General features: G+C 38.5%; 1 protein-coding gene across 1 annotated transcript in view; it reads right to left on the bottom strand.

The window, feature by feature from the left end:
• Window positions 1-23,053, bottom strand: part of nek7 (NIMA-related kinase 7) — a 59,350-nt gene that overhangs the window by 30,370 nt on the left and 5,927 nt on the right. The window contains exons 2-4 of the mRNA XM_043223140.1: window positions 11,898-11,977; window positions 5,084-5,221; window positions 2,534-2,596 (exon numbers count right to left, since the gene is read on the bottom strand). Coding sequence (XP_043079075.1) covers window positions 2,534-2,596; window positions 5,084-5,221; window positions 11,898-11,951 — 255 coding nt within the window. The 5' untranslated portion in view covers window positions 11,952-11,977. The remainder of the gene's footprint in view (window positions 1-2,533; window positions 2,597-5,083; window positions 5,222-11,897; window positions 11,978-23,053) is intronic.

Consider the following 23,053-nt stretch of genomic DNA (forward strand, 5'->3'; position numbering starts at 1 on the left):
GGCCAGGCAGCAGCAGTGCATGGCAGCACGGCACGATCCCCCCAGCCCAAGCCTTCAGCTTTTCGTTGTTTCCTGTTGGCTGGTCAATGAGTCGCGATCTCTTCTTGCACTGCAGTCGACTGGAGGGGTGGAGGGGTATCGCGAAATAAAAGAAAACAAGTGTATCAATGAGAAGCGAGACAGGCAAAAACCCTCGCGAGTGGGAGGGTGTCGGGCCCCCACTACGCTCTGTGACACAGCAGAGGGGGTTATTAAAGAAATGTTCATGCCCCGCGCTGATATAGGGGAGGACGTGCGCGCCTCTGTCGCCATCCTGTGACTTTCGTTAGATGTATTTTTGGATCACACAGCTGCAGCGAGTGCAGCCGGCGGTGTCAGCCCCATTCTTGCTTCCCCTTAGCTGGCACATCCAATGTGGCGGACATGTAACGCGGCGGGATGTTGACTTTAATCACGTTAAATGCTGTAATTTCGCTCTTGTTTTCCATTGGGAACAATATTAAGCACACCCTCTGTTTACGACGAAGCCGATTAGAGTGATAATTATATTATGAAAAGCCACACTTGTGGATCCGCGCGAGCGATTTCGCAATCCCGTTGCTTCCTCTTGAGCGTCGAATCGTTAACACAACGTGATCGCGATAGCAGAGGAGGGCAGTTACGAAATGGTTTGCGATTTCTGTCGAGGACTAAACATTTCCGCATAACAGCGCAATTTTGTTTACGAAGGCGAACGGGAGGGGTTTGAAAGTGACGGAGAAACAAATAGACAGATACGTCGGGGAGGGGCGGCTCTCGCTCATTATTTTGATTTGCGACTCTTTCGTGTTTTCCTCCAGCTTTGTCCACTGAGGTAGAAGGCACGAGTCTGTGTTCCACGCAATCGGCTTGTTAGCGGCTTGAGGTGAGCTGGTTATAACGACTGAATTCATTAGCGCTGGAGTAGAAATGATTGTGTAAAGGAGACAAAAAAAAAGGGAGAGAGAGAGACAGGAAGAAGACGAGGAACCAGCGTCGCGGCAGCCTCTGACCCCGGCGCATTCGGTTGGCAAAGTGTCGTTAAGGAGCGTGACGGCGACCTCCGTCACCCCGCCAGCAGCGTGACCCTTTTCACCCGCCACCTCCGCTTCCTCCCGTGGGAGCTGAAGGTATCTCAGGGGGCTTGAAAGTGCTACCTTGCTTCTTTCTACTTTATGTTCTCATAAAGAATCTGGAGGTCGGCGGGGTCACTGTACTGTCGGGTTCCACAAAAACCATTCAAAAAAAAAAATCTAAGATATTACAGCGTGTGAGCAAAGATAAATCCCTTTTGGAGCTCATTTGAAGTCCCGACTTTGTCACGTGGCCGAAAACGGTCAACTTTGTCGAAGGGGATCACTGTAAGTGTGAACAGCCCTTTCGTCAAATTATTACAGTATATACAAAAGAACAAGAATATGAAAAAGTAGCAGGGCGAAAAAGGCGGCAATTATCTTGTCTCAAAGAAGATGCCTACAGACGGAGATGGAACGCGAACTGGTTCTGCAATGGACGCGATCGAAGCCGAAGCAATTAACATGACAACACAGAGAGAAGTGTGTGTGTGTGTGTGTGTTCGCGTGTGTGTTCAAGGAAGGTTTATCCGACAACCGATACAAAGACACAACAGAGCAGAGAGAGAGATTCAGACACCTCAGATCAGCTAGACGTCAGCTCTTATTGGAGTTGTCATTAACTTTCGTTAGTGCTTGTGCTACCGCAAGCCGCAGCCTGTTTAAGGTGGTTTGATGAACTCCAAACGATTTATTAAAAAAAATAAAAACACAGAAAACATCAAAAGATTAATGGAAGAAAGTGATAAACTACCTTTATGTTGCAGTGTTACCTTCATCCTCAACATAAATAAATGACTAAGTAAACAAACATAAAAACATAATGACATAAAATGATATATACGATAGATGGATAGAAACACACACACAAATATATCTATTAAGAATATGTAATTTGTTAATTTATGCAACTAAAAAAAAAACAAAAAATAATATATCCACACACACACAAATTATAAATATAAGATTTACTTATTATGGTAACAAAAACAAAAAAACTACTTAAATACCATAAAGCCATTTATTATATTTATGGCTTCGTAGCCAATTAAAATGCTGGCCGGGCATGTACTGTACATAAATAAATAAATATTTCAAACTGTTGGTCTGAAATGCTTATTGTCGAAAAATGTATTTTGTGGCACTGCAAAAAAAAAAAAAAAAAAGAAGAAGAAAAAAAAAAAAGTCAATCTTGGCCTGAAGGAACGACACAAAGAGGACCGTGTTCTGCACTTGCCTAAAAGAAAGAGAGAGGAGAACGAAGAAGAGGGAGAGACAGAGAGATAGAAAGAGCTGAAGGTCTAATCCAGATCAATTGTTTTCTGTTTCTGAATCTCTCTCTCTCTTTCTCTCTCTCTCTGGTATCGGGTCTCGGCAGAGGCACCTTTAGAGATCCTAATAGCGGCACATGGTGTCGGTCTCTCTTTTCTCTGGTTTCTTACCTTCAGGAGATCTATTTCTTTGATGCAATCTTGCCGAGCTTTGGCATCCATCAAGTCGAATATCTATCAAAAGATCAAAAGGGAGAGAGAAAGAGGAAGGAGAAAGAGAGTTATGGCATAAAGACAGAAAAAGAATAAGCGAGTAAAAATTGTTACTGGTACAGGGTGGTAGAGCAACTGAAACCCAAGACCCCCAATCTCCTGCCCCACCACATCTACACCCCCCCGTGCCTCAAGCATCCCTATTTTCCCAGATCCACATGTGTTAATGGGTCAGGAGAACTGTGCAAGAAGACAGGGTTCATTTTTAGTTCACCCAGTTTTACGTTTTATATTTCTCCAAAATACTTCAATATTGCAAAAATCCGCATTTATTTAATTGCATTAACTATTTTAATTTTTAATTTGACTGGGTTCCTATCTTTTTATTTCTTTATTTATTAGTTTTAATCACTACTAACCATTTATTTATACTTACTATCATTATTTATATGCTCGTTCGTTTGTATCAGTGCATTTATTCATTCGCTATTCGAATTAAACAAATGTTTACGTTTCATTATTTTAATAAAATAAAGTTTCATATCTGCATTCTGACAACAGTTTATTTCGTTATAAGCGTCTGACGTTACGTGATGTCGTACTTGTAAAACAAAATTGCTTGTGCCGTTTTAGAATATCAAAAGCTGATTATGCCAGCAGTATGTTAGATGTATCTGTTAAAACACTGTTTTGATCGTGTCTGTCCTAATTATAATAAAGCACACAGCGCAAACAGCAAACAGAAAATCTTATGAGCATCTCAAGGCAAAAAGACCAAAAATCTAACAAACTTTCAAACCTAAAGCGAGTGAAACTAGCCCAAATATTACATTCTTCCTTCACGCAATCAGGGTTGCACAACATTTGCGTCAGAAAACATCGAATGTAATAATTATCTAATCACAAAAGGTGAAAATGTTGCCCGTACTGGACATCCAACCTGACAGCTTTGAACCGTGTCCAAAATCCGAGGGATTGAAGTTGATCTGCATTGCAATATGTATGAAATATTATGTATGCGCGGCTCTAAATCTTGAATTTTCAAGTCAACAAGTGGCATAAAATGAACTGCATTAGGGGATATATTCACAGAGCCGGGACTCGGTTACTACCTGTCATTTTTAATGGCATATACAAAAATGCCAATTGTTTCTGGGTTCATCATTAGTGTTAATAAAGTCAGTGGTAACGACAGAGTCGACCGTTGTGTGTGCGTTAGCAAAGCTGAAGCGATAGTAACCGGGCGCCGCTCTTTTAATCTTGAGCTTGCCAATTATTTCTTCCAGCACGTCTGCTTTGCACATCCGCAGGAAACTGTGGAGCTTTATTTGTGCTGGCTGCGTCTGTGAATATGCTTCATGGCAAGAAAAGAAACGGATGCAATCGTGATTATCAGCGTAAGAGCCAATCAGATGCCTGCTTCTCTTCGAATGAAATTTGCACAAATGTATTGATGGCTGTGTTTATGAGAAGAGGGTTTTACTGCTTTCCAAACAGTCATTCCAGTGATGTTTTATCTTATTATAATGTGAAATGCGTTATTCGATGTTCCAAAAAACAGACAAACAAATTTATATTTGATTAGCCCACTGACTTTAGAATGAATGGGATTCTCCACCCTTGAAAAGAAATTTTGTTCTTGTCAACATCGACACAGATATGCTTACTGTGTGTATTTACACTTTGTTTTAAACGAAAACAACGCTTTTGCGCGGCTTGCAGAAGAGTATATGCTGATTACTTCTAGTGGCGTCGTAGCTTTATAACGTTAAGGTTGAACCACTGATTCTGACGAGGTCTTCAATACATTTTTTGGACTTCACAGTGTTCATTACTTGGCAGTCAATGGGACAAGCCTCCTGGTTTTCATCCGAGATATCTTAAATTGTGTTCAAGTTTTTATGAGTTTGGAACGACGTGGACATAAGCAATGACAAAATTGTTTGGGGTGGAGTAAAACTTTAAAAAGTGTTTCAATTTCCAGTACTGTTTTATCTTATATTAATATTTTTGTTAAGTGAAATTCAAGACTCAAAGTTTTGAATAAATAAACTTCCAATTTGCTTAACCACTGACTGTGTTAAAATCACATAAAATGTGTTTACGATTTCCTTCAAATGTGTAATTGTGTTTGCAGCAGTACAAATGTTATTAATCAAGATACAAAATACAACAAGCTTCAGTCTAAATTCAGATTTAAGCTTCAGGGTTTAGAAAAAAATAAATAAATGTAATTAATTCATAAAAAAAGAAATAATAATAATAACATCGACAGCAATAACAATATATAACATAAAATATTCATAAATAGTTCTTTTTTATGAATATTTACAATATATACACATACTTTTTGTGTGTATTTTACATTTTTATTGACATGTCTTAAAGTGTCAGTAATTTTGTTGTTTTTGTAATTTTTACTCAAAAAAAAAAAATAAAACACACTAAAAACATTGTTGTAGAGATGCTATAAAATACACTTATTGTGTGAATAAAGACAGTTCTTACCTGCACTTTTTTCAAAGCTACTGGTGTATGGTCTAGCATGCATGTAGCGCGATAAACCTCGCTGAACTGTCCCCTTCCGATCTTCTTTATAACGTGAAAATTGGCTAAACTGTTGTAGCCCATATCTTGTTGGATTTTCTGAAAATGAAGAACAAAAGAACATTTCAAGAAAGCGAAATGCACATCACGCAGCTTTAGTTTAACGCTTTTCCATTCGTCTTAAACTTAAGAAGACAAAACAAACATGTCTCCACAGATCGGCCGTTGCCAGCTAAACTCCATGATTTTGTTTGTTTATATGCCAAGAAAAGGAAGAAAACTCTGGAGGGCATCTGGGATAGGTGTCATTAGGGTGATATGTCAGGGCAAGAGAGTGTGGGAACGAATCAACATTAACCATCCATTTTGAAACCAAAGCGCAATGCGAAACTTTGCCGTGTACTGTCTGGACGAATCAGGCGAGTGGTGACATCCCTACTTCTGAAGTGACTTATGCTGGACCAGTTAGTGACAAACCGCCCCGAGTGCTCTTCCCAAGAATCCGTGCAGCGCCTTGACACTTGTGCTCTAAAATTAAAAATCTAAACAAAACCCGGAATTAGCCCCTCGGAGATGGCGTGAGCAAATAAATAAATTAATTAACACTTTGACCTTTAGAGGCTGTTCGAGTGTAAACTTTAATCCCGCAAACGTTCTGGCAACTGGAGGTGACAGATAGTGGAACGTCACGAAGAACGACCCGAGGATGGCCATAAGACGGCCTTGAAGGCAAATTGCATTGTGAAGACGTGAAAGGGAGGGGAAGGATGACACAATCGTATTCTCGCAAACACGCTAAAACTCTTATTTATAGTCATGGGATGTATTTTCGTATTATATTTCCATATTAAGCTTAGCTCAACTTCTCGAAGAGCTCATCCATTAGGATATTCAGTCGTAGCAACAAACGACTTTATGTCGTTCTTACATTACCAGAATACTTGGACGATCTGTCAGACCCATCAACATTATTGTGTAAAACTGTCTGATATATATATATATATAACAGGTTGAACTGAAAGAAATGAGTTGTGGAAGCACTGCAACTTGACTAGACGCCAGAGGGGTGGATGTAGATCAAGGGGCGACCAATTTAAGAATTTCATTGTTTTCTAACTTGACAGCTTTAAGGGAAAAAAAGGTGTGAGCCAAAGAATTGCCCCATCCAATTAACACACTGAGGTAGCTTGTTTTTCCATGTGACAACACGCTCTCAGCCCCTTCTTCCAGGGACACATCTGGTGCAGCAAAAGCAGCGCTCTCTTTCTGCCACCGCAGCGAAGAGAGAAAGCTGGATCTGACTAAATTTAACAATATCAAGCTAATATCCAAGACACCAGGTTTCTCGGCAACGTGTAGTTATTTTGTGTCGAGAGGCTTATGAAAAAAAAAAAATTGTGGAACGCAATAACAAGTTGGAAAAAAAAAAAAAAAAAAAAAAATCCTGTTTTTATGGTTATACAAACCAAGAAAAAAAAAAAAGTAGAATATACAGGGTAACCTGGGGGGGGGGTCAATGACAAATGTATTAATTAACAGCAGTTTTGTTATTTAAAATAGTTTTTGTTAATTAAAATATAAAACAAAATGAATATTACATTCATACCAATCATCGAAAATTAAAAAGGACAACTAATTAAAATGACTAAAATAAATAAAGACAAAAGTAGATCAAATAGTGTAAACTAAAAAATATAAAATACAAACTAACTTATTAAATACAATAACAGCATAATGCTAAAATAACACTGATTAAATCATTGAAATGACTTGCAAATAAATACAAAACTATTTATATAATATAATCAATAACTATCAACATTTCAGCCTTATATGGTGCAGCAAAACAAAACAGGAAAATATACCATAGTGGATCGACACAGACATCACGTGGTGCAATTAATGATACATATAATATTAATAAATTAATTCCTAGATAATAATACATAACATTTGTTGTCTAAAACAATATTTTTTACCTTTAAAAAAAATTATATTTTCTTATCTTTGCATTATTCTCAAGTTACACCAAGTGATTTAGGCACATTTAAATAGCATGCATCATTTTTAAAAGCTTATGATACTCACACATGGCACGTGCTTTAAACTGGATTTTCAAAAGATTTTGCCTTCGCTGATTGCAAAAAGTCCTATTTGTCATTGACCCATAGACGATACATATGTATGGCGTTGATTTGGTCAGCAGCGGATGGTCCACAGAGGGCCAAGGCATTGCTTTCACTCCCCGCATGGTCGCTTGACAAATGTTAGCATGAGCCTCTAAAGCGGCATGACAAGCGCATGCTGAGAGCAAAGTCGAGCTAATGTGTTCTGGCATGCGGCTCGCTAATCACACATTTACATATGCAATGACCTACATTTGCATGTCAGCTCGCGCACTGTCCGGCCTGATTAACGACGGGCACCTCCCAGCGCCGAGGAGGCCGGCATAGCGGCGGGAGGAGGCCAGAGGGTGGCGGCTTTTTTGGCAGCCGAAGGGACGCACTGCCAGCCAGGATTAGGCCTGACGCGGCCTGAGCTCCAGACACTTCATTAGAGGTAATCTGTTTAGCAGTGGGCAGTGTATGTAAACTTCACAGGCCATTTGTGGCACCTTTCTGCCCCCTGGCCTCGCCTTCAAAGGGCAGCAGGGGCGCCCTGACTGACAGCTTGTCTCATCCGTGGCTTTGCGCTGTCACACAATTTAGAGCACTGAGCTGACACGAGATGAACCGCAGCAGCCGAGGATCTCCGCGACCGCCGGGGTCACTCGACAGCGGCGTGACGCGGTTTGTACAGATTGCAGCTTGCAGGAGGGGCGAGAGCTCAAAGGGCTCGTTGCTGCTCTGCGTGAAATGAAGAAAACAAAAATAAAGCACGGAGGTGGGAGGAAAGGGGCCAGGAATGGCTTGAGAATCGGAATGCCGAACAACTTTCACTCAAAGCTTTTCATTAAGATAAATCGGATTGGATCGGCTTTGTGAATGCGTCACGATTCTCTCTGGAACCGATTCGGAGCTTCGTTTTTAACAGTAGATCGCGCTCTAGGCTAGATTTTAACCACACCCTTAATTGTGGTAATTAAAGTGGTTAAATGTACTCGTATCTCGACTTTTAGCCGTTTGTTACGTGACGTCTGTCCACTGTGAACACCTGGAATTTGTGGTGTCAACCTTTTTGAAATACAAGTACGGCTATTTTTTGGTTAAAACAAACTCAGAATTGATTCCAGTGAGAATCACGATTAATTCGCAAATTCGCAGAACCGGTCAATTAATCGATTTATTGTCCCCACCCCTAATTAAGATGCAGTCACAAAGAAATTACATTCAAACCAAGCCAATATCTCTTGGTCAATATGGAAGTTGTGTGACCAACTTACAAAAAAAGATAAACCTGCGTGTGGATATTTTTCTCCTAGAATGACTTGATTTTGCATGCAAAATTTCTATTGATGAGTGTGGCTATTTGTGTGATTCGCATGGTAAATTTTACTGCCTTGCGCAAAACTCCTTATCGGAATGACTCAAATTTAACCCACAAATTTTCACAGAGCAATGGTAGCGTGACCATGACGACTTTAACACAAGCGCACATTTTCCCCCTCTCTCAAAACTCCCAAGCACATTGATTCCTCCTGTAAAATTTCAACAAACAACGATAAACGTGATCACACCTTTAAGCCCAGAGTATACTTATATTTTTGTATAGCATACAGCTAACTAAACAGCCTTTCGAAACATGCACACTAGAGAGTTTCGATACTTGTTTAGCTTTTGCGTCATTATCGCAAAAGATGTCTCCATACTTAATTTAATCTAACGCTGCGCATATTTCTTTACCCCCTTATTTAAGAGCATATCGATACGAGCGACTAGTATTGTTGCTTCTCCGGTACTTTGTCACTGCGAAATGACGAGCCACTGCATTGCTGCCACCTTGAGGACAAAATAGTGCGCGAACAAAAAAAAAAATTTCTCAAAGTGCATGCCAAAAAAAAATTGTTCATGCAAATTTTGTTCGAAAAATTTAACTGCGCGCATACAGTAAGTGTATGTACTATGCTGATGTGTATTCTTTTATTATACTTTTGAGCGTTAGACTTGTACCATCGCTTTGGTATGTATAAAAAAAAAGGTCAGAGGGGACGGAAGATGCAGAAGAGCATGCTGGGTAAATGACTCAAAGGGACAACACATCACAGGAGCAACAGCAAAGGATGGAGGGTTGGCCACTGGTGACACAAGTGTAAAAAGAGAAATGCAGACGTGCGGCCGCATGACAGGGGATGCGAGATAGGAGGAGGAGGAGGAGAATGACGGAGGACGGGGCGGCAGCAGTGTGGAGACTAGGTGTGAGCTGACAGCACAACACTGCCATGGGCTGCCAAGGAAAGGACAACCGAAGCGCTGAAGAGGTGGTAGAGTAGCAAGACGGCGCTTGGTGGTGGTGGTGTTGGTTGGTGGGTGCTGGAGGGGGGATCCTCCTCGTGGTGGGGTTGGGGGGACAAGGCAGGAGATCCTGTTCGCATCCTTTTCATCAACGTCTCTCTCCAGGCCCGGCCCCATGCAATATTTATACCTCCTTCGCCCCGCTCCTCTTCAATCTGCTCCAGTATTTAAAGCCCTTGCTTTACAAGGGGATTTTGCTTCGTCGAAAAATCCGCCGTGACGATTAAAATCGGATCTGAAGATCTCACCCTCCCACTCGCACTGAGAGCAAATGCGCCATCAAATATGCACGCCTTACCGACTCATCCGGCATCTCCTATGCATATCCATCAAACCTCGGGGACTTTAAGATATGATATCGGCGTATGTGTGATTGCATACACAATTCAGCATTTTTGGTTGCTTCTTTTTTCTTTCAAGGGAATACAAGTCGATCTTGGATGCTTGTTGAGAGTCTTGTAAAAGTCATTCTCTTAAGCTGTCACGGTGTAACCCATTGCCAGACTTACCTTGAGTGTTGCGTTCAAACTAATGTCAAATGTCTCTCATGGTTTATTGATGACGGCGGGCATGTAGTTTTCACCGCCTAGTTGTATTCGATAACTATTACATTTAGCACAACAAGACTATTCAATATCTCATGGAAGGTCAAACAATATTGAATTTTACCTAATAACTAAAGTAAAAAAAAAAAAAAAAAAAAAAAAGAAGCCACATTCCGATTTATCGGCTAATACCTTTTTTATAAAATGAGTATGTTTAAAGATTTCGAGAGCCTATGTAAGCCCAGAACATATAAAATGCAAGAAGCAGTTTATTGTGTAATCAAAAATCCCATAAATAATTGGGAACCAAACCAGTTCATGGTAACTGGAATTTCATGAAATATCGGACTTCTGTAGTCTCTACGCTTGGGTCGTTCCATCTTAATGTAAAATATTTAAACATATTCAATATACCAATTTTAAAAAATACTGGATTTATCATTTTTCCCTCACATTCCATCAAAAGTCAACACCTAAGATATTTGACGTTTAAAGCAATGCTCAGCATAAGTCTAGTAATGGATTGCTTCATGACCGGTTAAGGATTAAACTTTGTTCATGGGTAAAATTGAAAGTCAAAGCTAATTGTGACTGATTCAAGGTTTTTTTGCTAAGAATCTGCATTGTCTATTGTGTTTCTTATTCAGAAACTAAAGGTTAATAAACCAGAAACAAAGAATTTTGATTTAATTTCGAATAAGTTGTGATTACTTTAATGATTTTTTAACAGTCTTTAAAAGAGTCCTCTATTCCAATGTGTTTACATTTCATGCATTTAGCAAAAACTTTACTAATTACTGGTAATTTGTTATATTAATATAATATACACTGTTTATAGTTTTTTTTAATAACATCTGTATTATTAATAATACAATACTAATAATTTTCTTTTAAAAATTACAAAAAAAAGACAGAGAGAACTTAGGCCTAAATATAAACATTGATCAAAATAATAAACTAATAATAAACTAATAATAAAATAATAAAAAATCTGTGTTCTTCTATAACAAAAACATCAAAAGTCAGAAAATAAATTGTGGTCAATCATGACTTATTTACACATACAAGAGAGAAACTACCTGCATAAAGTAGACAAAATAAAATACAAAAAAAAAAAAAATTTTCGCATTGCAAATTAAAAAAAAAATGAAAATACCACAGGTTGGTGTCTGACGTTCAAAAAGCTTGAATCGGCTGCAATTACTCGGTAAAAAATGTTCAACCTCTAATTTGAACACAACTCATGACCTACCACAAGACGACTTACAATAATAGAGTTGGATGATTGGAGGGAATTAGTCTGGAGGGTGTGAAAAGGAAGTACGACAAAAGAGAGATTAAGAGAGCGAACGGGGAAGAGAGAGAGAGAGCAAAAGACTGCTAAAAGCAGCAGATTTCCAACACCTCTGTCTCCGGCACTGGAAACACATGATGGCTCCTGTGTGCAGGAAACGCTGCTTGTGCAGAGAGCAGAATCTCATTATCACCTCTCACCCGGCACAGCGGAGAGACAGCCGGAGCAGACCGCCGCCTGTCTCTCTGCGGGTGGATTGACAGACACGGGGAGATTTGACGGGGGCAGATGTGGATGTGGAAGGGGGCGACAGGCTTGTGCTACATGCTGCTAAGCAAGCAGGTGGTGAGTCAGGATGGTAGACGGCGAAAAAAATAAAAAATAAAAATCGAGTGGCTTTGTAGCACGCCTATATAACGAGATTACAAAGAAAGTTGGCTAGACTGTGTGTGTGTTTGTGTTTATGTACGAGAGAGCGCGCAAACCTGTGGCTGAAACGCTGGCATCGGCGACTGCTGGCCTTGTGATTGGGCGTCCATCGTGACAGCAGCGGTCCCTTACACCCCTGCGAAAACAAACAAACAAACTAAATGAGATGCTTCGACCATTCCCCGACGCACGTCCACGGGAGCAAACCTCCCCTCTTGCAACAATCTCCAGTGAACGCGGACGTGTGAATCTGGTAATAGAATTAGGGTCTGGAGCAGGGCTCCCGACAACCACACGCTGCTTTGGAAACAGTCGGGACGCGTCGCCCCGCCCGAGGAACCCGATCCGCTGAGAACACGACACCCATTGTGTTAATGAGACCTGTCAAAGAGCCACGGCACTGGAGACTCTTCAAATTGAATAGTAAAACTCAATTGTTAAAACTCGCAGTCCATTCGTCGAGCGCCAAAAAAAGAAAGAAAAGAAAAACGTGCGTTCGTGTGTAACCACATGTGATGTGGTCAGAATACTAAAGAAAAATATACTAAAGCAGGTAAAGTTTCAACATAAGAGCTCAAAATTAGTCATGATGAATATCTGTACATATGTGGCCATTAAGAGATGATTAATAGATATTTAACAATTGAGCATTCATTTTTGATTGACGGTAGCCATTGACGTTAACAGCGACCTTCAGGCTTATAAAAACTTAAAGGCGAGTAAATGATGACTGGACCTTCGTGTGTGTGAATCATTTCTCTGTTTGCAAAAAAATCTGGTAAATAAATGATAAAATAGAAACGTTTTTGACGCAAATTAAAAGCTAATAACTACAGACTCGACCCAAACGTGGTGTTTATTTTGAGAGTAACTGCAATCGTATTCATTGGCGTCCGCCAATAACCGTTTCCACGAAGCTAGCGAAGTTAGCTACATAAGCTATACAAGTATTGTATAAAATGTTTTAAACTCAAAAATCTTTTTCAGTATCATAAACAAAAGTGTCATCCTGCTCTCTAAATATTGGTTATTGGCTATTAAATGAAAAAAAAAAAAAAAAAAATGTTGCTTAACCCCAAATGTCAACCCAAAGATTCCTTCGTTACTTTTATACACACACAAACACACACAAGAACCTTCAATAACAGGCGCGCATAAAGCACCTAGTATCAGTTAAGTCTAGTGCTCCTAGAAAGCCTACAGAGACATTAATGTGGGCACAATAAAGCATACGCTCGCGGAAGAAACGGGGAAGATGTGTTGTCTTTGCAGAGCCGACGATAAGAAGGAATAAATTAGGCCTGAGCTTTCGTCGGTGACAGAGAGCAAATACAAAAGACGGCTGCGTACTTTTCTTTACATCAAGCCGAGAGATGGGCCTGTACGTGCCGCAGCCATCAAAATTTTTAATGATTGCTCGGTTGTCACTTCACTGCGGCGCGCAGCTCGGGTGAGCTCGCCGTGTCCTCGCTGTACTGAAGGAATACGAGCGAGGGTTAAAAAAAAGAAAAAGAAACACTCCTTTCATAGAAAGGCCATTTACATGTCGCTCACCGCAGTGAACGTCCGTCTCCGCGCGTTGTCAGGGCTGAGTGGATCGAGGAGCTCGAGCCAATTAAAATACCTCATGCCGGTGAACGGAGAAACGGAGCTGAAGCTGTCACCATGGCAAAATAAAATCAGCCCGGTTTGTTGAAGGTTAATAACACTAATTAAGCACCAACCCCACGTCTGAGATTTGAGTGGCAGCGCGCGCGGGACAGGGTTTGTTGCCACCGAAGATTTGTTTCTATTTGCCATTTTTGCAGTTTAGCTAAATTTGTCTCCACATTAAGGACTGTGGAAACCGCTTGCGTGACGCATTTTCTCTGGGGAAGAGCTAGTCGTTAAAGCCGCGCGTTTAAACAGCCTCTCTTCGAGTACGTAATTAGTATTGGAAGAGTAAGTTTTTAAATTAATGAAACACACTCCCAAAAAGCATACTTAGGAAAGCCGCTCTTTGTTCTTTCTTTAGGAAACTTCAAAATGCGACTGAGGTGAATAATTCCGGGCACTAATTAGCGGTTTGAAACGGCAGTCAATGGATGCTGCTGTCGTCTCGCTATTATGATTAAAAAAACAAACAATTTTACGCAACTACGTGAATCAGAGTGGCTAATCAAATTTCAAACGCGCTTTAGAATTTTAAAGTGAATATGAACTGTTGTTTGGAAAGTAACGTGATATTTCAAAACAAAACAATGTATTTTTTAAACTGTACATTTTAATGCTGCCAAAATCAATTTCAGAATTTAAAATATAATTTAGCATAAAATATCACTATTTAATATTGATATTATTTATGAAGAATTATAAAAAAAAAAAAATCATATTAAAACGTTAGTCATCTTTCCTCTCTCTTTATGAAACAAGTTGCATACAGTAAAATTAATGTCAGTCAAATGAATAAATTAAATGATTAGTAATTCAAAATTAAACATGACTAAACATTTCATTATGTTTTACATTTTTATAAATATTAAAATGTATTTAGTAAAAGTATTTAATAAATATTTTATATAATTTAATAAATCAATATTAAATTAAAGGTATATCTACTTAATATATATAAAAAAATAATATATAAAACCTATTAAATAATACATATAAATGTAATCTGCAAAAATTCAAGTAATAGAATATAAATATATGTGCAATATAATTTAATTAATAGTGGAATTTATTATTTTTGATAACTATTATAATAATATCTCTAACCAAATTTAAATAAATAAAAATTAAAATAAAATGTACATATTACATTTGGTTAGTAATATATATTTTTATTAATACGTATAAATAAAATAAACAATTTGAGTGTATGCCTTTTTTTTTTTTTTTTTTTTTTTACTCTGCCAAAGTGTACTTTTATTCATTTGTATATAATAATAATAATAATAATAATAATAATAATAATAATAATAATTTTAGGTATTCTTAAAAATTATAAATAATAAAATGATAAATAAAATATTAAATAAACAATTTTAAAATAACATTATTTTGAAGTAAAGTTCCGTTTTCATGGCTGATAAATCACTGCACCAGCAGGTGTGTCAAAATGTTAATTTTGGCCCTTCGGTAGAGAGTCTATCCGGCATTCGACAGCGGCGCCACAAGACGGCTTGCCCGGGTTGGTTAGTTCTACTTCAGTTTCAAGCGGTTCAGATTGAGGCTGGCAGCGTGGCTTCTTTGATTGACCTATTCCGTGTCAAAATGACTTCAGGGCATCGGCGGTTTCCATCCAACACCCTCATTAACAGAATCAATTAAACATGCCACATGACATCAGCACACAAGCACCCAAACAAGAATGATTACAGGAGCCGCATCCTCTGGAGACGATTGTATACACACACGGGCGCAAAAACACACGCCAACAACACCCAACCGTCTAGAGAAACATTCATCTGCGCTTTTTCCACCGGCTATTTACGGCGTCTGCGAGTAACACGTGGTTTACAGCTGCGTGCTTGTAAAATTAACATACTGAAAAGGGGCCACGGCAACGACTAAGTAGCTATACATAGCTTAGCATGACAAAAGGGTCATTACGTGCCATGATGACAGTAGGCAGCCTACTTCAAATAGAGGCTTGGGAGCTGACTAACAACTCCAGGCAGTTTTGCTGCATAGTCGTACAGAAAGACGTCAACGTTTTCAATGACATTCATATTTTTGAACACATTTATTTGTTTTTTGTTTGTTTTTTTTTACATCTAATAGGGTTGGAACGATCAACCGTGAGCCCACAGAAAATTTGAGATGTCAAACAGGTCGCGATACAATTGGAGTAGACGTTTATGTGAATTGTATTTTGTCTTTACGTTTATGTAGTATTTTCCTTTCGTTGCCTCTGAATGATGTTTACATCGGTAACCCAGGAAACACTGTATCGTCGCTGTTCATGAGCGCCACCTGCTGGCTCATCTGCGCTTTCGTACAGATATGATTCATGCATCATAGTTTCACAAAACTAGTCAGACCTTTACGTTTTTTCTTCTAATTTTGAAATGATAGTCTAATTTAGATTAAAACTAGCTTGTGATGCATCTTTGTTTGCGTCGCGATAAAAATGCCGTGGTTGCATCTCGCTTTAAATGGAAAGAGCACAGAAAAGCCTTCATTTCTTTACACTAAGAGATTTATTTTAATTAACTTGCTTATTTCATTCAGGGTTTGTTTTAAAATGTACATTTAGTTTTTGTTATGTTTGAATTTCACAAAGACACGTGGATCTAATAATAATCTAATCATTTATTGTACGATGTTTTCAAAAAATTGTTAGAAAATCGAATATTGAAATCAAAAATCACGAACCGAATCAAATCGAATCGTGAGTTGAGTGAATTGTCGCGTTCCTAACATCTAACATAATAAACGGTTAGAGGTTTTGCGCCTAGAAATGTGGTGCTCTTGCTTGAAATTTTTCTAGAAACGTTCGAATGGAATCCCGAACAATTAAGTTAGAAAACATTCATCCGGATTTCAAAGGGTCCTAACAATGTAGCTTTTGCTAAACTTGTCCGAAGTGATAGTTTTCTAATTTCCAGCGCCGATGCGCTACAGGTGTCCCAAGTTCGAATCCCAACTCGAATACCACCCCCGCACCCCCACTCACCTACTCTCTCTCTTAACTTCACTTCCTGTCAGCTGTGATCGTTCTCATCATAATAAAGCTATAAAAAAAATACAATACACAATTAAAATTGTGTAAAAATAAAAAAACGGAGTATATCATAAAGCCCTACATTCGGTCCTTTCAGCATTTTCCATATTGTTCCAGAAAAATTATTCCGCAAAATGGCTTAAAATAAACCATGAGGAATATGCAGCTGTTATAATGCTAGAAACGATCCACTTGGTCATCAAATTCTGCACATTTCCATTACTAATCTTCCCTCGTTAACTACGTTTCTTAACATTGATTAACTCGATAATTCGAACTTTGAACTGCTAGATGTCTTCATTGCGTGTGGGTGTCCGTTACGAATCGATGCGGTTTTTAGCTATGCGCAAATTAAGAGTAACTGCCAATTTTACAGAGCACCGACTCCTGGAGGCTGCAGTAAGTATGCACGGACTGCAGAAAAAAAAAAAGTTAATCAAAGAACAGATTCACCCTGTGCTCCTGTGTCCGGAATGATAAAAGCAGACATGACCGTACCGATCGCTATCCTTTCGAGCACAACAGGGCAACTTAACGTGATGAATGTGATGGCAGCCTGCCCCTATATGTCTTTTATTCCCCGGATTCTTGGCTGGTGCCTTTTTTTTTTAATGTATGAAAAAAAGAAAGGCGTAACAAGAAAGGGAGGAGGATCTTTCGTGGATCAAGGAGTCTGGATGTTAACTGGCTCTGGACTTAAATTAGCCTTTGCTCACAGGTGTTCACATGGACCAGATCATATGCGGACCGATTCAAAAGTGTGTGAAGGAAACGGATGGCGACAGTAGAAGAGCGTGATACGAACAGCACATGAAAGGCTGCTTTGAGCCTCCGAATACAGTAAAAGCAGTGGCCATGATTATAAGAAACCTTTTTTTTAAGACAGTGAAGCTAAAACCGTCGGATCATTAATGATGGAATAGTCTGAAATTAAAAAGGGCCGACATTTGCACATTTATTTTAATCAGCGCCGAAAAGAAACATGAGCCTGGAAGTGCAAGTTGAAGGAGCTCAAGACATGTTTGAAGATTCAGGATACAGTCCTATATGTTCTCCAGCTCTTTAATGATGCTGTTTATAGGCCTAAATTTTAACTCGTCCAATAGCGCTTTTGATCTATTATTTGACGGAACAATTCAGAAACACAAACGTTAATTAATGTATATATGAACATGCGTCAAAACGGGTAATAATGAAACAGCAGTTAAAAAAAAACTTCACTCCGTAAAATAAGTAGGCCATAAAGTAGGGATGCGCCACAATATCAGGTTATCGAAATCGTCTGATAACGGTCTGAAATTAAAATATTGCATCATTTCTAAATGAAAAATTATATCGATATGCCTCGTTTATAAAATGACTCTCACACATGTTTTGGTGTTTAAATATATTGGTATCTGCATTGGCTATCGACCAAAATAAGTAAAGAAATATCGGCACATTCATTTTTGTGCAGGCCTAGTATGAACCATGTTAAACGTCTCCTGCACATTTTATAAAACCCAAAAACCTAAGAATTCACCCCTACACACACCTATCACATCCGTCAAAAACTTTGGCCGTCTGTCAGTTGGAAAATTAGAACTAAAAATCATTATTTTAATATCACAACATTGATGTCTGTCCGAAAATTGTGTGCACGAAGTTATTTTGCGCAGAAACCATCCTAATATGCGTGAGAGCGATTCATAAAATTAACCCAGTAGGGGAAAAAAATACTATGGAAGTCAATGGTGACCCAAAACAGCCTGGTTGCAAACTTTCTTTGAGACATCTTCCTTCATGTTCATGAACGAAGAAATTCATACAAATTTGGAACTTCCTGAGGGATTTTTTTGCGCGAACTATGTCATTAATGTGTAAAAGATCAAGTGAAGTCCTTTAATTCAGAACAGTGAGCCGCAAGAACGGCACACATGTCCAAAAACCTGCAGTATTCAGACATGAAGTGTGTGCATCTGCTCAGACCCTGACGTAAAGCTACGCACTTTTCAAAGTCGTATGAAATATGAGCATTGGCGTGGATTTAAGTGTACGCACACTAAGATCAAATTTGAATTTAAGCATGCTTTATGACGCTTTAGAAGATGGGCCCAGTTTAATTATAGTTTGAGTAAAGTGAACTACTTCTATTTCTACTACAAAACATAGAAAAGAAAAAGCCGACTCAAGTATGAATGGTCAAGTACGTGTAAATTTGTTTTACATTGGTTACTTTTAAATTACCGCTTTGCAGTTTTTAGGCTTAGCCATATGGAGGGAAAAAAATTGGAATCGATTCGGAAAAAAAATTGCTAATTGGTTTTTAAACCAAAATCTTTGTGGTTTCTTGGTTGTTCTCGGTGGTTGCTAGGTAATTACTTCCTGGTCCATATCATATGCACGTTACTGAATTATATATATAACTAAATAGGATTTAATCAACGGCAGTATTAATTGAGCTTTGCACAAATGCATATGCTGCACCATATGCTCTTTTACACTCCTGCATTAATGCACGGATATTACTAAGAATTGCATTAATCTCAATAACTTTCCGGTGGCTTTATTTAAAATAACACAAGCGCCCTAATTGTACAATATTCGGCAGACGTAAAAATGCCGAACCGCTTCATCTAAAGGGCTGTTTTCTTTTAGCCTGCAGCCACTGCATTTCCATAAGGAACCCAGTCTTGCGGTCTTGAGGGAGTCTGGCCCCGGCCATCCATATTCCTGCTCGGCGCCTATTTATAGGCCTCCTTTACATTTTTCACTTTCACATTTTATAGGGTAATGATTATTTCTCAGCGGAAGTAAATAGCACAGCACAAATGGCCTCTGCATGTGAGGGCCGGCTTTGATTTATACCCACACACAAAGTAGTGCACAGGCCTTTGCCTTTAATACCTGACTCTATTTTACGGCGGGTCTCGGAGGAGAGCGCTTTCGAGAGCACTGCATACGCCCTGCCTCTCTGCTTTGGGGTCGGAAACGCGCTGCGGTGATGGCGTGCGTGCGTTCGTTTGTATCTCGTCCAAGTCGGGCTCTTTCGATCATCACACGCGCAAACATTCGCCGCGGCGTAGGAGGCTGGAGTGCGTGCAGGTGTAATGATCCACTTTACGTATCCTTGAGTCAAAAGGACGGGGGCTCAGAGGAGCTGGCAGGGCAGCAATAGACCCGGGCCACCTCGGCCTGCTGCCTATTGTGTGTGTCTTCTCGAGGGCCGGTTTGATGAATCAGTTCTGGGCTCGGGCTTTTGTGAGTGTGCTGTCAAGCCTGCAGGTGCTTTATAGTGGAGGGTCTGAGAGGGAACAGTTAATTACCCTGCAGGGGAGCGCATCTCCCCGAACGCTGTTTGATGTGTGGAGCCTGAGCGCGGTGAAGGGAGTCCTAAAGTGATGCAAATAATCCATTAGAGGTAACTTGACTAGTCCGTTTGTCTGCGCAGAGATGACCGATTTGAATAACATAGGGTGCGGAGTAAACATTTCCTCCAAATCTTTAATACCTCTTATAGTTAATGAGGGCTTTTTAATGTTTATTGCAGCATCTGTCTGTATACAATTTGGAAGCAAAATTTCATTTGAATGTAACTGGATAATTATTATTAACTTAAACCAAAGCTAAAACTAAAAAAATAAAATAATTAATAATAATAATAATAATAATAATAATAATAACAACAATAATAATATAAATAAAATATTAAAAACATTATGAAATAAAGTTTATTATTATATATTTTGGCCAGTTGCTACATTTTTTAGTTGGTTTAACTTTAAGTACTAAAATAATAAAAAAACTACTACACAAACAACAGTGAAAACAGAAATATAAAGTCTAACTTTTATTTATTTTATTAAACTTTTATTTTGGATGTAATTAATCATGATTAATCATTTGACAGTACTAATCTACAAATAGTTTTATTTATACAAGGGCTGCATTAAATTTATATTTAAAACATAAAAAAAGCTATATTTATTGATGTTGATACATTTTATATTTCTGTGCATACACACACACACACACACACACGCACACACACACACAGCGTGATTGTATAACAAGCGCAAAATGGACTCTAGTGGAAAAAATGAGTGAGAAGTGTCAGGAAACATTAATAGAAGGCCTATATGAAGTTTAATGTGAAAAAAAAAAAAAAAAAAAAAAACACTTGCCACAATCGAGGCCGACAGGAAGTTGTTTTTGGTTGTTACCACCTTCTATGAGCTTTCAAAAGCGTGAGCCCGATTCGAAAGTGAATTATGAAAGAACATACCAGATTGTCATTCTGTGACACAAACACATTAATAAAGTCACTGAGCCGAGAAACAGAGAATAGATGATAAACAGCACTTCTTAACACCAAGACGTACAACGAATATACAGTTTCACTCTACAATAAACAATGCTTGTGTCTTTCCTCGACAACCTTACATCTGGTCAAACTGGTTGATTTGACTGCGCCAAAGTCAAGAACAGCCCACAGACAGCTGCAGAGTTTCGAACTATTCAAACTTACTTTACAAAAACCATTTGATATTCTTCTGGAAACTGAACGTAATGCACTGACAAAAACCAGAGTCAATGAGTTGTCAAGTAAATCAATGTTACTTCCTGATTGACTTCTGAAGAAAGCGCAGCATAAAAAGATGTTAATCTGATAGATCTCAGCTAGATCGCACGTACCTGCAGGCACCTGCTCTGACAACGTCTTGTAAATAAAAAAATTAAAAAAAGAAGTGTCATCATGAACAGAATTTGGGGGGAAAAAAGGAAAACACAAAGCTCTGATCTAAAGGGTGACACTGAATGAGATCTCATCTAGCCCCGATTCTGAGGAAGAGATGCATGTACTGCAATAAATACAGTAGGGGAAAAAACCTAAAAGGAAATTAAAAAAAACACTTTCACCAAATACTTGTGCAATTTCAATCAGCATTACCAAAAGTCAATTTAAAGACTCAATCTACCAATAATTATTTAGAATGTGTTTGCACAACATTAAAAATCAAATCAATCATTAAAAAACACTTTAAAAGTTACACAAATATGTACTATTTTAAGCTTTCAAGCTATATTTCATTAAATAATTTTACATTCTATGCTACAAAAATTATAAAGTTTATTATAAAGTTGATTTTAAATTGATTATAAATAATTATAAATAATAATAAAAATATATAACTCATTTCTCATTCAGTGTTATAAAGTTTCAATCAACTGACATCTTTCCATATTTAAAGTAAAATCTAAATAAAAAAATTAACTACGTTTGCTAATATTTGCATTCCTTAAATCGATACTACAAATATCAGTTAGAAATATTATGTAAACCTACAAAATAGGACGTTCCCGTAATATTTGATGGATTTTAGAAATGTCTGAAACTCTGCACGATACTGAAAGGCATCAATAGGGGTTAAGTCTAAACTTAAGTTGGCGTAGTTTTCATTCAAATCAAAGCGTAAGCGGCGTAAACAGCGTATCCTCGCACAAAATTAACAGTCCTAATTGAAGAGTTACAAATATACTAATCAGGACAGATTTGAGCGAGTATGAGGCTTTTCGTGATACCTGCCTATATAGGAAATCAAGGTTAATATTTCAAAGCCTGAAATATTTCTTGCATTATACAACTGTGTGTTATTAGTGGGCCGCACCCGTGACCCTACGCGGACCCCGTCTCACGTGGTCTAGCGAGAACCGAGCCATGTCACTGACCGCAAAGCTCTCCAGCTAACCTCTGACCACAATGGGATGTGACAACGTACACTTTAGGGCTAAATTTCTTTTATTTGCCGCAGCCAGAGGTCAAGCCCACCAGCTGCAATCACGCTAACAGGAGCCTACAGTCCCGAAAATCCCTCCACCCCTAGCTCCCGGGCCCTTTCTTCTCAGCGTATGGAGTGACTAAAAGTTTGACGACGATTTCAGCGGCATCCCGGCAATCGCTGAGCGCACGCTACATTATTACCGTTATGCTCCGCATCACTCAGAACCAAAACAACAGATGTTGATCATGCTTCATTTCTCTGGAATATTCATGATGCAATAATCGGACGCATATCACAACACGATTTCTTCTGCGGCCTTTGACAGTTCGTCAACATCGCGATTCGGGCGAGGAAAGAAAAGTGTTTTTCTGCGAGTTTGAATGATTCAGGCCAATTAACCATTTCAACTCCTTGGTCATGCAGAGAGACGTAATCTCTCAAATGTTTTATTAAAAGCTTGTCAAAATTAAAGATGTGCAAAATAAACACTTAACAGAATGTTTGTGTTTGCTGTATTTCATTCAGTAGTAAGTACAACCAAAATAAAAATGATTTGTGTTACCCAATATTTTGGTGCAAAAGGAAAAAAATAAATAAATCTACTAGTTTAACCAATATTTTGTTGAACGTTTCTTTACATCCTAAAAATGATTAGTTAAAAAGGTTCACGCTGCATTATGTACTATTTTTGTGTGCGACATTTTATTATAAATTAAATAGTCGAGTTACATCAAATTTTTAT

This window comes from Puntigrus tetrazona, chromosome 22, assembly GCF_018831695.1.
Source record: "Puntigrus tetrazona isolate hp1 chromosome 22, ASM1883169v1, whole genome shotgun sequence".
Taxonomy (NCBI): Eukaryota; Metazoa; Chordata; class Actinopteri; order Cypriniformes; family Cyprinidae; genus Puntigrus; species Puntigrus tetrazona.